The sequence below is a fragment of the Phocoena phocoena genome, chromosome 3 (genome assembly GCF_963924675.1).
Source record: "Phocoena phocoena chromosome 3, mPhoPho1.1, whole genome shotgun sequence".
Classification (NCBI taxonomy): Eukaryota; Metazoa; Chordata; class Mammalia; order Artiodactyla; family Phocoenidae; genus Phocoena; species Phocoena phocoena.
Genome location: NC_089221.1, coordinates 29,488,576 through 29,501,662, shown reverse-complemented (window position 1 = coordinate 29,501,662; position 13,087 = coordinate 29,488,576). Strand labels below are relative to the sequence as shown.

Genomic DNA, 13,087 nt, shown 5'->3' with positions numbered 1-13,087 from the left:
CATTCTATTTGACGATCAAAAATGTTTCCTATATACAGTAAAGCAATACTATATATAGAAATATTAGTTTGCATTAGAAGCGATAGCCTATAGATTGTTGTAAACCTTTTTTCAGGGATTAATAAAAAACTCTGCAGAGTCAACAGTAAGTCTAAGGATAAATTCTGGAAAAAAAATCTTTAAAGGTAAAGAAATTGTGAAAGGAAATAAAAGTCCTAAATTAAGAGGTAAAGAAAAACACATAAATATAAATTTGGCATAAGTCTAAAATTTTTGAAAGCACGTGTTTACTTTCTTACCTGGCAAAACTGAAAGCAATTTCTACTGCTTTAGATTCAAAGAATATTAAGAGTATGAAAAATATCAAGTAGATTCAGGTTTAGCTAATTTCACCATCAGATTTATTTTAAGCCAAAGAGGAGCACATTGTTATTTCATTTCATTTGAAGATGAAAATGCTGTGAAAAGGCTATGAATCAAAACACATTTCAATACACTAGTAGCCAAAGTTAGGTTATAGTACTTACTTCAGAGAAATTATCACTTGCTACGACTTCTTCAGCTTTTGGTGTTTTTCTAGTATTGGTACCTAGCAATAGAAAAAGTGGTAAGAACATACTCTGGTATTTACAGCTAACAACCATGTCAACATTTGACCGTCTATGGCTTTGGACATGTGGGTTATTGGATTCAGCTATGCCTGAGACACTCAGAGGAAAGAAGTAAAAGCATCAGCACAGCATGGCGTTTAACTTCATTCCACAACATTAAGTCCCGGCCACTGTGTGGTTTGGTGTTTTCTATTTCCTTCCAGTATGGCTCACTCAGAACAATATCATTAGAAATACTTTAACAGAGTTTGGGTTCTCTTTCCGGAAAACAAGCCAAGATCTCAAGAGATGTCATTAAGATGTTAATTTGTTACGTTTTTACTTTCCTGGATTATCAAGTTATAGGTAACAAACACTTCTGAATGTGGAAAACTCTAGAAGTCAGAGGATTTTTTTAAGTTAAATTCAGTGGAAAAAATAAGTTTTCAGAGTCTGTTTATAATTTACTGGACTTCTGTAATAGAATATGTCACAAAATATACTTATGATAGTTTAAAAAATCAATTAAAATTATCTTGTAAGAAACAAATAACTGAAACAAGGGACAGGTTATGTTCTTTTAAAGGATGGGAAACTTGACTGCTCTGACGGAGTTGCCTGCTCATAATAAATGTGCACATTGTTCAAGGGTGATAGCAAGAATGGTGATGACACAGAAGGAACCGATTTTATGCTAGAATATGAGGCAACGATTGAATATGGCAAACTAGCACAAATAGAACAGATATTTAAGATTTAAAATTGTTTTCCTTCAATGGTTCTACCAAGGGTCTGAAGGATTAAAGCCCAGATCCCAAGGGAGGTAACGTTTCGTTGGGTTTGGGAAGCTTGGTTCTATTTGCTTTGCTCAAGGCTGGGAATAAACTTAGCTTTATCTAAGGAACCACTGCTCAGGTGGATGGAAGAGACAGAGCTGCAGCCTTCCTCATCAAAGCGAACAAAGCAGCAGCTTGCAGAGAGCACAGCAGTACTCCCCCAACTGCATGGGTGAGAAGAAACCATAAACTACTGTCTCCCTGCAAAGCCAGGAAGAGTGACGATGATTTAGCCTGACTGTTTTCAAAACCACAGCAAAACTGAGCAACTACTTGAAGGGGTGTGAGACGATTCCTTTGAAATTGTCATCTCTTATCCCCAGTTGTAGACAGTGGTTAGGGACGTCTGGGTTTATCTTGCGGTCTCTGTCACATGACCATGTAGACAGCCATGCATCCCTCCCCGTCTCCCCTTTCTTTCCCTGAAAGCTGGTTTGTGCTCACATCCGTGTGCTCTTACTGTTTGTCTATCTGTCTCTCTCATGAAAATGATGGATGATTTGTTTCGACATCTTACTTACTAAGTCTGCTTTTATCTTCTGTTTCTGGTAATGCTTCAGCTGAAAATACATTTTGCAGATCCTTTGGGGAGGAAACACATGCGAGCACACATGGAGAGATTTTAAAATTGTCATATTTTAATAACAGTCTTAATTTTATGTCTATAAGTAGGGTTTAAAAACATAGACTATTTTATCTAAAACATTAATTATATTAAGAAGAGCTCAGTGAGTTCTGGAAGCAAACAAAATTTGATAATTGTACTTATAGAAACACACAGTAACCCATGGTATAATCTGTCTTTCAATTTCTATGTAAAATAAAGCAACTGCCATTTTGAAAGTATAATGGGAGCTGAGAAAGCGGTAGAGTTTGTGGAAAACCACCTTAGAAAGAACAATCTTAGAGGCGTCAGTCATAGCCAAAAGGGAAGTAAAGGAAAAACATGTACATTATCTATCACTGTATTGATTAGAATACAGAGTACCACAACAGAGAAGAGGCAGCCCACCGTGAAGAAAAACTCTCCCAGTTATTTCCAGAATCACGTTTAAATGGTATTTATTTTGCAGCTCATGCAAATGACCTGGATTAGATTCTCTGCTAATTTATTCAATTTCAGAAACAGGATAAGGCAGGGAAAAGAGTACTGGATTTAGAATCTGGGATTCCAATCACAGCCTAGCCGTCAACAAGCCTCTGACCCCAAGCAAATCAACTCACGCTTAGGGTCTCTACTGTCTCCCTTTAAAATGAGCAGGTTGGACCACACCACGATTCTCGGGGGCCGGCGGGGGGGGGGGCACATTCTCCTAATTCCCGCCCTAGTATTTTTATGTAATAATGTAGCAAGATGCAACACTGACGGAAACGGTAATGCAGGTAAACCGTAAGAGACCTTCCCCTACCAGCCACCCGTCAAAACTGAGATCTACTAGTCTAGATCAGAGGTCTGCAAGCTATGGTCCCCGGATCAAAATCGACTGGCTGTTTTTACACCCTCGTCCTCTGTCTGCTCCTCTCCAGCACCCTCCTTGGCTGCTGCCCGGGACTGACATCAGGCTGCATCTACGAGATGGGGACTTGCCGTTGGCCACTGTCAGGCTCTCGGGAGTGGACTTCCATTCTGAGAGCTGGTGACGTGGTGAGCTCGTCCAAAACACTCACCCCTCTCCAAGCCCTCACAATTGGGCCCCTCCACCCCTTTACCAACTTTACCAGCTGGTGGCTCCTTCCTCAGGAGAATGTCTCCAGCTGATGGTAACTGGGCACAAAGCCAGCCCACCACCCTGGATGGCCCACCTAGGCAAACTGATGTGTGTGTACGTATGTGGGGAGTGGAGAGGGGAGTTGAAATTTTCTCTCGTTATATAAGTACCTATGTAATATCCTCGATATTGCTTCTGGGCCCATAAAACTTAAAATATTTACCCTCTGGACCTTTACAGAAAAGTCTGACAACCTCTGGTCTAGAGGATCTCTTTAGATGCCATCCAGTTGGAAATCTCTAATGTACGAGGTGAAGAAAAGAAAACTAAAATCTCACTTGCCTGGTTTTCTTTACTACTCTCTTGCCTAACTGGTAGAGCCTTTTCTTCGGCCGCTTTCTGAAGGGCTCCGCTGATCTTCTCGTTGTGAAATGCTTGGATCGCTTCTTGGACGAGAGTGTCAATAGAAAGTATCTGAATAGGAAAGCCTAAAATACAAAAGACAATTTTATTAATAACTTTTCAAATAGGAAATTGACATCATTGTTCTTCTGTGCTGGCTTCACCCTTAGAGTACACTGTTCAGGGTGCCCCAGCAATGTTTTTTGGATCAAGCTGGTTTTTTTACTATGGCAGTAAAATTCACATAACATAAAATGAACCATTTTAACCGTTCTAAAAGACGCAATTCGGTGATATTTAGGTCATTACAATGTTGTCCAATCATCACCACTACCTTTTTCCAGAAAATTTTCATTACCCCAAAGGAAACCCTGTATCCATTAAGCAGTCACTCCCTGTCTCCCTACCCTTGCCAACAACTAATTTGCTTTCTGTCTATGGATTGGTCTATTCTAGATGTTTCTTATCCATGGAATCATACAATATGTGGTCTTTTGTGTTCGACTCTTTCACTTACTATAATGTTTTCAAAGTCTATCCATAGCACATAGAGTACTTCACTCCTTTTATGGCTGAATAATATTCCATTGTATGGATATATCACACCTTGTTATCAGTTCAGCAGGTGATGAACATTTGGATGGTTTCCATCTTTTGTCTATTATTAATAATGCTGCTATGAACATTACTGCATATGGTTTTTTTTGAACACCTCTTTTCAGTCCTTTTGGGTATATACCAGTGGTGGAATTGCTGGGGTCATATGGTAATTTTTTATTTAACTTAATGAGGAATCACCAACTACTTTCCATAGTGGCTACACCATTTTACATTCTCACCACCAATGTATGAGAGTTCCAACTTCTCTATATCCTCACCAACACTTTTTTTCCAATTTAAAAAAATTATACCCATCCTACAGGTTGTGGAGTGGCATCTCACTGAGCTTTTGTTAGGCTGCCTTTTAAAGAGGTCTATTTAACATCTCAATAATGACTTACTGTTCTCTGCCTTGGACTGTTACAAGACAGACTGGCCTCAGTGAAAAATTTGAATTTTCCAGTAAAAACAGTAAAAGGTAAGTATTAGTGAAGAAAAACTAATTAAATAGATGGAAAACTATGATTTCGCTTCTAACTGGAAGAACTTCTAGATAAAAAGCCAAAAGTTTATTAAAGGGAAAGAACTCAATCAATGTGAAGAATTAAAGCATTTATAATTTTAAGTTGATTTCCTGTCTTTTTAAAATTAATTAATTAATTTATTTTTGGCTGTGTAGGGTCTTCGTTGCTGCGTGCGGGCTTTCTCTAGTTGCGGTGAGCGGGGGCTACGCTTCTTTGTGGTTCCCGGGCTTCTCATTGCAGTGGCTTCTCTTGTTGCAGAGCATGGGCTCTAGGCGTGTGGACTTCAGTAGTTGTGGCTTGCGGGCTCAGTGGTTGTGGCTCACAGGCTCCAGAGCACAGGCTCAGTAGTTGTGGCACATGGGCTTGGTTGCTCCACAGCATGTGGGACCTTCCCGGACCGGGGCTCGAACCCGTGTCCCCTGTATTGTTAGGCGGATTCTTAACCACTGCGCCACCAGGGAAGTCATGATTTCTTTTCTATTTGTGACAAGTTATTTCTTTCCTACTTCATCTATTGGTAAAGTAAAATCTATGAGGCAAGTTTAAGTAAAGTTTAAGACATTATTTCTCTTTATACTGTGTATCATAATTATATAGCAAGCTCATATATCCGGGTTTCCCTGGGACAGTCCCAATTTATAACTCTCTACTCCTAAAAGTGTCTGACTTGGACAACAAATTATGTGATCACCTTATTACAAAATTCTCGATGACAGAATTTCCCAATATATTTGCAGATTCTCATGTATGTTTTCTACAGACATAGCCATTTGCAGCTACAGTCATTGCAAATAAAATCCAATAAAGGAAAAAAACACAAACAAGAAAGAAATTTTACTTTTCTCTAGAGACTTTAGAGCAGTAGTTTTTCCACTAAATGTTTTCCCCAACACGCATCCTTTTATAACAAATGAAGGTAACTCAGGTACTGTTGATTCAACTTGAGAAGGAAGAGAGCTTTCAATTAGTCTGTGAATCACATGGCCCAATATGCAATTGTTGGAGGGTGGTAAATTATCAACCATTTCTTCTGGTAAGGCCCATTCTCCAACCATGTTCTGCAAAAATAATAATGAAACAAACAAAACAGAAATATTCTTAAAAGTGGAATTTAAGTATGTAGGAAATATGAAAATTGAAAGTAAATACAAATTATAGCAAACAAAAGTGAATCAATACTTTAAATAATTACATTACATAAATGAGTAATAACATGAATATTACTTTCATATTAGACAGTGAAAAATGAGCTTCCCATATTAAAGTAAAAAAAAAACAAGCCTGTAAAATACTTAACAGTTTATGAAAGTAGGCATATTGAGTTGAAACAAATTGTAATACAAGCTGAGCATAAGACACTTAAATTGATATTATCAGTAGAGAGATAAAAGACAGTAAGAGTTATTCGGCTACCCTACGCAAGTACTAAGCATATAGGATGGATTAACAACAAGGTCCTACTGTATAGCACAGGGAAATATATTCAATATCCTGTAATAAACAATAATGGAAAAGGATATGAAAAAGAATGTATATATATACATGTATAACTGAATCACTTTGTTGTACAGCAGAAATTTACACGACATTGTAGATCAACTATACTTCAACAAAATTTAAGAAAAAGAAAAAAGTAGCAGTGTTCCTAGAAGTAGCAGTTGAGTTCCTGGTGCAGAGGTAGCTGCTGCAACCTGAACCTCTAGTGCTCCGTGGTGGTGACAGTTTTCTCATCAGAACTTGCTGTGATGGTTCTGATCATTTTCCTTGGAAGTTTAACCTTGAGCCTGGTTCTTGAATCTACCTACTGATTCACTAAACTACCCAACATATTTTGAATGCGTTTTCTGCTTACTCAGCATAAGTCAACTTTTTTGCTTGCAATTAGAAACTTTGACAAAAATCATTGGAATTGACAAGAAATAAAGAGAGACCCTATATATAAACAGCCTCATATTTCTACTGAGGAGTGTAAGAAAAATGACTTGAATAAAGGGAAAGTCAAGAAGGTCCAATATTATAAGCCATTTAATTCTTCTCCAAATTAATCTGACTTAATGAAATGAAACAAAAGTGTTATTTTTGTTTTCCTTCAGGATGATATCCAAAATGGTTCTAAAGTTGAAGCAGAAAAAGAATTGTAACAGATAAAAACATTCACTTAAAAACTGAAAAAGAAAAGTAATATGGGAGTGTTGCGTAACCAGATATTAAAGCACTTATGAAGAACAAAGTAATGAAAAGAAAGATTTGCAGAAACAGGGTGTTCAATGCACAAAAATATAAATTCTAGAAACAGATCTAAGTGTGTGTAAGAATTTAGTACCTAGTGAGATTTATATGTCACATTAGCAGACAAAAAATTAGATTATTTTACAACTGGTATTATCTGGTTTGGTGCCTGAATTTATGACATGAAAACACAAGAGATAAAGAAATACTTTTTGAAACAAATAAAGAAGTATTCATAATAGGTTTTTCTTTTAAATTGGTAGAATTTATTAGTATATACATATATTTGTCACTTCTATACAAACTACCCTTTATTTATAACATTTATTTTGTTTTAGTTTAATATCTTTGGTTTTTCTAACAACTCTGTGCATAATAATTACATGCATTATTCAAAATTAGGTAAATACTGAATTGATTTGCATAATTATTGATTATTATGATTTATTACTTGTTTCTGCTTTCGTTCATTGGAATCATTTATACTTCTAACTAGACAAGTGATAATTATTCTATGTAATGTGGCAATCAGAAAATAACCAAATAAAAAATGGAAACCAGAGAAACTGTGCTATTTTAAAATTATAAAGGCTATAAGTCCAAGGTCAAGTTTAAGTGGAAAGTTTTGAATGTTCTAATGATTTTTGTGCTATGCAGTCATTTAATTCATTCTGAAGGACTTAAATCAGATGACCTGGGTTCCCATAATAGTTCTCCTACTTAACTTGTTTTGCACCCTTGTCAATTCCCTCATCTTTGTATGATAATAATATCTATCTCACAGGGTTGTTGTAAAGATTGAGTGAAAGGCTTGTGTAAGTAGCCTATGTGACCACTGACTTTAAATGCTTGACTAGAAGTTCTCAGGCTGCTGCTGCAAGCACATAGTAGTGCCCTGAAGGAGGGGTGACAGCAGTCACATTTCTGCCCAAAGAGAAGCCACGTCCAGCTTGGGCCACAATCAGAAAGGCGCGCTTCCTCACAAAGGGGTCAGAAGAAAACCCTATTCTACCCCTGATTAGTTGTAGAATGTGGACAAACACAATGGGATAGAATGTTGACTGTGAAGAGCACCGAATGCTGAGGTGGGGGAAAGGACTGAAGCCTGACCAGTGGAGATGGACAAGTCGAGGATTTGGTAGAACACATTTTACAGCATCACCTTAAAGATACAGTTGTGAAATTCCTAATAAGACTAAAGATACAGGAAAAGTAAAGGGAAACATGTCAGGTTGGAACAAGAACATGATGAGGGAAAATGAGGTCAGGAGAACTGAAAAAAGAAGGAAATTAGACCAGAATAAAAATGACTAGCTTAACAACAATGAGCTAAAGAGATTTTACTAGTTCATTAGTGAACAGGAACCAGAAATTTTTACCAGATCATTAGTTTATATGTTTGTTATATATAATTACATTAATTATATGATAAAATTAAATAAAATTATAAAATAAATTAAATAATTCTTATTCCTTCAGGTATTATTATAAATTGACATCTGGCTATTAGTTTCAAGACTTCGATGCCCAGTGGGCAACACCAGGTAAGTATCACCTGGTACAAATTATTAGTTTACTAAGACATATTTTCTGTGTAGATGTGCTCCATGATACTTGCCCTTGATAACTATAACAGTCATGCATATATAACAAATAATTATTATCTTTTTTTTTTTTTTTTTTGTGGTACGCGGGCCTCTCACTGTTGTGGCCTCTCCCGTTGCAGAGCACAGGCTCCAGACGCGCAGGCTCAGCAGCCCTGGCTCACGGGCCTAGCCACTCCGCGGCATGTGGGATCTTCCCGGACCGGGACACGAACCCGTGTCCCCTGCGTCAGCAGGCGGGCTCTCAACCACTGTGCCACCAGGGAAGCCCATAATTATTATCTTTTTATTTTAATATTAATATTTTTATTGTACCTGCATAAATATCATCTGTATGCATTTTTGAGAAGGTATAAGATCCACCATCACCTAGAGTCCACCTGTCTTTGTGAATTCTTGTCTACCTACACACAGAGATCATGAAATACAACAGAGAGTAAACAGCCTCTGCCTTTGGTCACAACCTGTTCACCAGTACTGTTTTTTATTAATTTACCTACACTGAATTTTCTGGAAACTGAATCCTGAATCCTTGAGACCATGGTATCCACCTATTCTTCCCATCTTCACAGACTACATGGACCTAACACTGTTTTCCAAGCTGGATCCAATACACTCACATGCTTCCCTGTATTCTGTTGTAGGTACCGCATGGTTACCCAGACTTCCCACTCTGGTTACTTCCACCCTGTCAAATCTTTTTTGTTTCCTGTGGCCTAATGTGTCAGTACCCTTGATCCTCTTGTTAGTAATCATGGCTAAAAGCATCATGAGTATTTACAGACAGCATCAGCTCGGAACCAATGTGCTTGAATGTGGGCTGAAGTGCACCCTTCAAGGGCAAGCCTAAGACTGTCCACGTGTTCAGTCCACTAGATTCCTCCTTGCCTGTAACATTGCCCAAGTGGTTGGATAATGATGCTGGTGGAGCTGTGTGGTTTTTGCAACAGATTCTGATTATTTCCCTGCACGTGATTATCCCTGGACCAAAGCAAATGCATCTCATTCTCATTTCTTGCCACTTCTAAAGATTCAGATTGGAAATACAGCTTTCTGGTCTACCCTTTAAAGAGGGGGAGATGTGGTTCACTTTGACATAAACAGAATCTGGGCCTTGGGAGATGTTCACTAGTCCATAAAGTCTGAGTGTCACTAGCACAACATTCAATAAAAAACATTGGGCTATGCCAGTGACATTTAGCAGTGATGCCCAAATGTGGCTTTTGAAGAGTGGTGGTACTAATTTGAAAGTACACACACGATCCAGTGTTTGTCCTCATAGATTGCTAGAATTTATCAACACCTGCATGGCCTGAAGTACCCCAGATATTCCCAGTTTGGTAGGCTCTAAGTGTTTCACTATTCAATTACTGATGCATTTGGAAAAACAGGACAAATGCCTTTTCTCCTAAGACAGAGAAAGAACCTCCTAGGGGATAAAACACACTGTTTTTGACACCTGCTAGTTTCCTTGAGCTTTCCTGAAATGCAGTCTTCTTACTTACAGATGAAAAAACCCAACAACGGACAGATTATATTGACGCAATGGCCAAAGGACTTAGGGTGAAAGCTTCTGATAAACCGACTTCAAGAAACAACACAGGTAGCAACTCCACAGATCAAGGCTATGCCCCTTTTAGAGTACAGCTTACCAAGACATTGGCGCTACCTTAATTCTGCTTTTCCCATGGCTGGCTTTCTCTTGGCACACCACTCTGTAGGCAGTGAGGAAGAGATGACCCTTCGTGATACCTGAAATACAACTAAGGCTTGTAGTAGCAGCCTCAGGGGTTGTTGTAGCTATCGCCAATCCTCAAGTTCCAGGGGACATTATACTTATATTCATCATGATGGACTTCTCTCTAGCCATTCAAGGCTTCTGGGTCAACCACTTCACCCGACGTCTCCATTATTTATTGGTCTGAACCCCTGTGAGGGTATCTCAACCTGCCCAGCTTCTCATGTTGCACAATTTCCACTTGTACTGCATCTTCTAAGACATTTTTTTTTTTAACCAGGTCCTTCCATAAAAAATACAGTTTTGCATTGTTACCTAGTATTTGTATACAGGTATGTATAGAACAGAAAAGAAAAAGTTTTATGAAATGCTCATCCTTACTACCTGGTAATGTGCTTTATTTTCTATTATATTGCATTGCATTGTATTTCTCTTATTTTGTTGTGTTTTCATTTTTTTAAATAAATAATGGTAGTGATCCATAAGTTAATTTCATAATCTAGTCTCAATCCATTGTTTGAAAAATAAAAAATAAAGGATCTTTTATTCGACAAGACATCAGGAATCCTCAGTTCTGATTTCATGTCTTTAAGTACCACCTTGGATTCATCTCTTAGATATTTGCAAATAGGAAGAGTAAATGTTTAACTTTATACTAACGATGACTCAAACCAGAGAGGTACAGAGTAGATATTTACTTATCAAATACATTTTTAACATAATAATACAATTCTCAGTGAAATTTCTCATAATTGGTAATAATTAAAGATCCAGGTCATATTTTTAGATCTTATTTTGTGTGATTTAGATCTTAGTTTAGCTTGCTTATTTTATAGTATCTTAGAAAATAGTTCTTTGTACAATTCCTGTTTTTAAAAGTTTTTCATAATGTAAATCTCTAAAAACCATTACCAATTATTTTTATTACTCAAAATGAAATAAAATTTTCAGGCCTGTTGGAAAACAGACCAACTAATAGCTAAGTTGTATCCAAAGGAAAAGTTTTCGTGAGTGGGAGATGAGGGGATTTGTTAACTCAAGACCAAACGCCTTGGGCAGGAAATGTCTTAACCAGGTACATTTGCCCAATTGTCCACTTATAATATTTAAATTCACTGGGAAATCTACATATTTCTCTTTAAGGTTTTTTGGACATACTCAAGGTGATATCTTTAGCAGTTACTGAAAAATTCTGACGAGGCAGGTGACTCTTAGTTAGGATACCGAAAATACTTCTTGAGCTTAGTTTTGTCTACATGCTTGAAATTAAATGAAATCGTGGAGAAAATACAAAGATAGGGAGAGAGTACAAGTATAAGCTCACAGTTCATAGGATTAGGTCAGTTTTGAGTTAATACCTTTAAACCAACTGACATCTACTCATATTTCACAATTCAGTTGAAACTCATCCCTTCTAATGGGCCCCCCCATAACCTCTGTGTTTATCCACACTTAATATCATGCTCTGAAATGGTTTTTCTCTCATCCCCACTAAATTGTGCGCACCAAGAGGGAAGGAGCTCTATCTTAATCAATTTTATATCCCTAGTTCCCAGAACAGTGCTGGAACATAATAGGTGTTCAGTATTTATTGACTGACTGACTGAATGAATGAATCAATTAGCCGTATAGGCTCAATATATGTGAACAGAATAAATGAGTAAACACATGGATATTGCATTTTATTAATTTTGATTAAATACAAAGATGACTTAGTTCTCCAAATAAGATAGGCACAACCCAACCTAAAATCTAGGAACAAGATCAGAAAGTGTCATCCTCACAGATGGAAGTTGGCAAGAATCCACACACTGTGTATGAAAGTAGCTAACCCTGGAAGCATTTCTAGAAGTAACAGCTTGTAGTATGATTTTGAAAGAGCTTTTCTATTAAATCAAGCCATCCTTTTTTATGGCAGCAGAAAACATATCAGTTAAAATGTACTAAATTATAAATAATTTATTAATTGGGACTTGTAAGAAGTTTTGCCAGAGATTTTAACAGGGTCCAGAGGGGGTAAGGAGCAGGCTGGGTGAATGGATAGGTAAGGTCTGCTCTATGGCAAGCTGTTATGACCTGGTTACTTTCATATTCCTAACTGGATATTTGTCTTGGGTCTCCTAAACTACGTTGACCCAAAGGTGTACCACATGACTGGCAGATAATAAAAATAAGCTGCAAAAATTCCAGCTCTGTTTGTAGCAATTGCCCAGGGCCTCCTTACTTAACTTCCAAGCCTTTCATCTGAGTCCTGGCCTGTTCCAGTACTGCCTAGTTTCCAACCTGCTGGCTTCGTTTCCACTTTCTAGTCTGTTTCCTACCCAGTCTCAGCTTTGATCATTGACTTGCTCAAAGGACTTGGCTTGATCCCACCTCTGCCTCTTCCCATTTCTGGCTACTTCAGGTAAATTATCTTGACCACCCCTGGCACTAGCTCTCATGGTTGACATTTTGTTGGGGTCTGTCCTGTCTCCTACCAAAAGGAATCAGATATAGAAGCACATCTATTATTATGGCAATATGGAAAGTCTAGTGGCTCTATTCCAGTTACTGTGCTTGGGGAATTTGGCACTCAGGAAAAAACCAAACTTCACAGGGAAGTACTGAGGAAAACTTTGTAGCTTTTGGAGCCTCTATTCTTTGTCTTCTCTTCCCAGGCTCTTTGTCCTCCAACCACCCAAAAACCCTGAGAGAATCTGGAGGAACTGCTTAAATTTGTAATTCAGCTGTTAAAATTCCTCACAATTATCCATGGTTCTCAGGAGAAGAAGAAAGAATGGTTGGATATCTTGCCTGATAGGGAGTTCAGCTCACGTAACCTGGCAGCCCTACAGGGCTTCTTGACCACTGTGTGG

At 37.8% G+C, this 13,087-nt stretch overlaps 1 protein-coding gene across 1 annotated transcript in view; it reads right to left on the bottom strand.

Moving 5' to 3' along the window:
• The window catches only part of SPEF2 (sperm flagellar 2), a 172,611-nt gene that overhangs the window by 105,873 nt on the left and 53,651 nt on the right, over positions 1-13,087 (bottom strand). Inside the window, exons 10-13 of the mRNA XM_065873225.1 lie at positions 5,500-5,719; positions 3,478-3,623; positions 1,948-2,029; positions 528-589 (exon numbers count right to left, since the gene is read on the bottom strand). Coding sequence (XP_065729297.1) covers positions 528-589; positions 1,948-2,029; positions 3,478-3,623; positions 5,500-5,719 — 510 coding nt within the window. The remainder of the gene's footprint in view (positions 1-527; positions 590-1,947; positions 2,030-3,477; positions 3,624-5,499; positions 5,720-13,087) is intronic.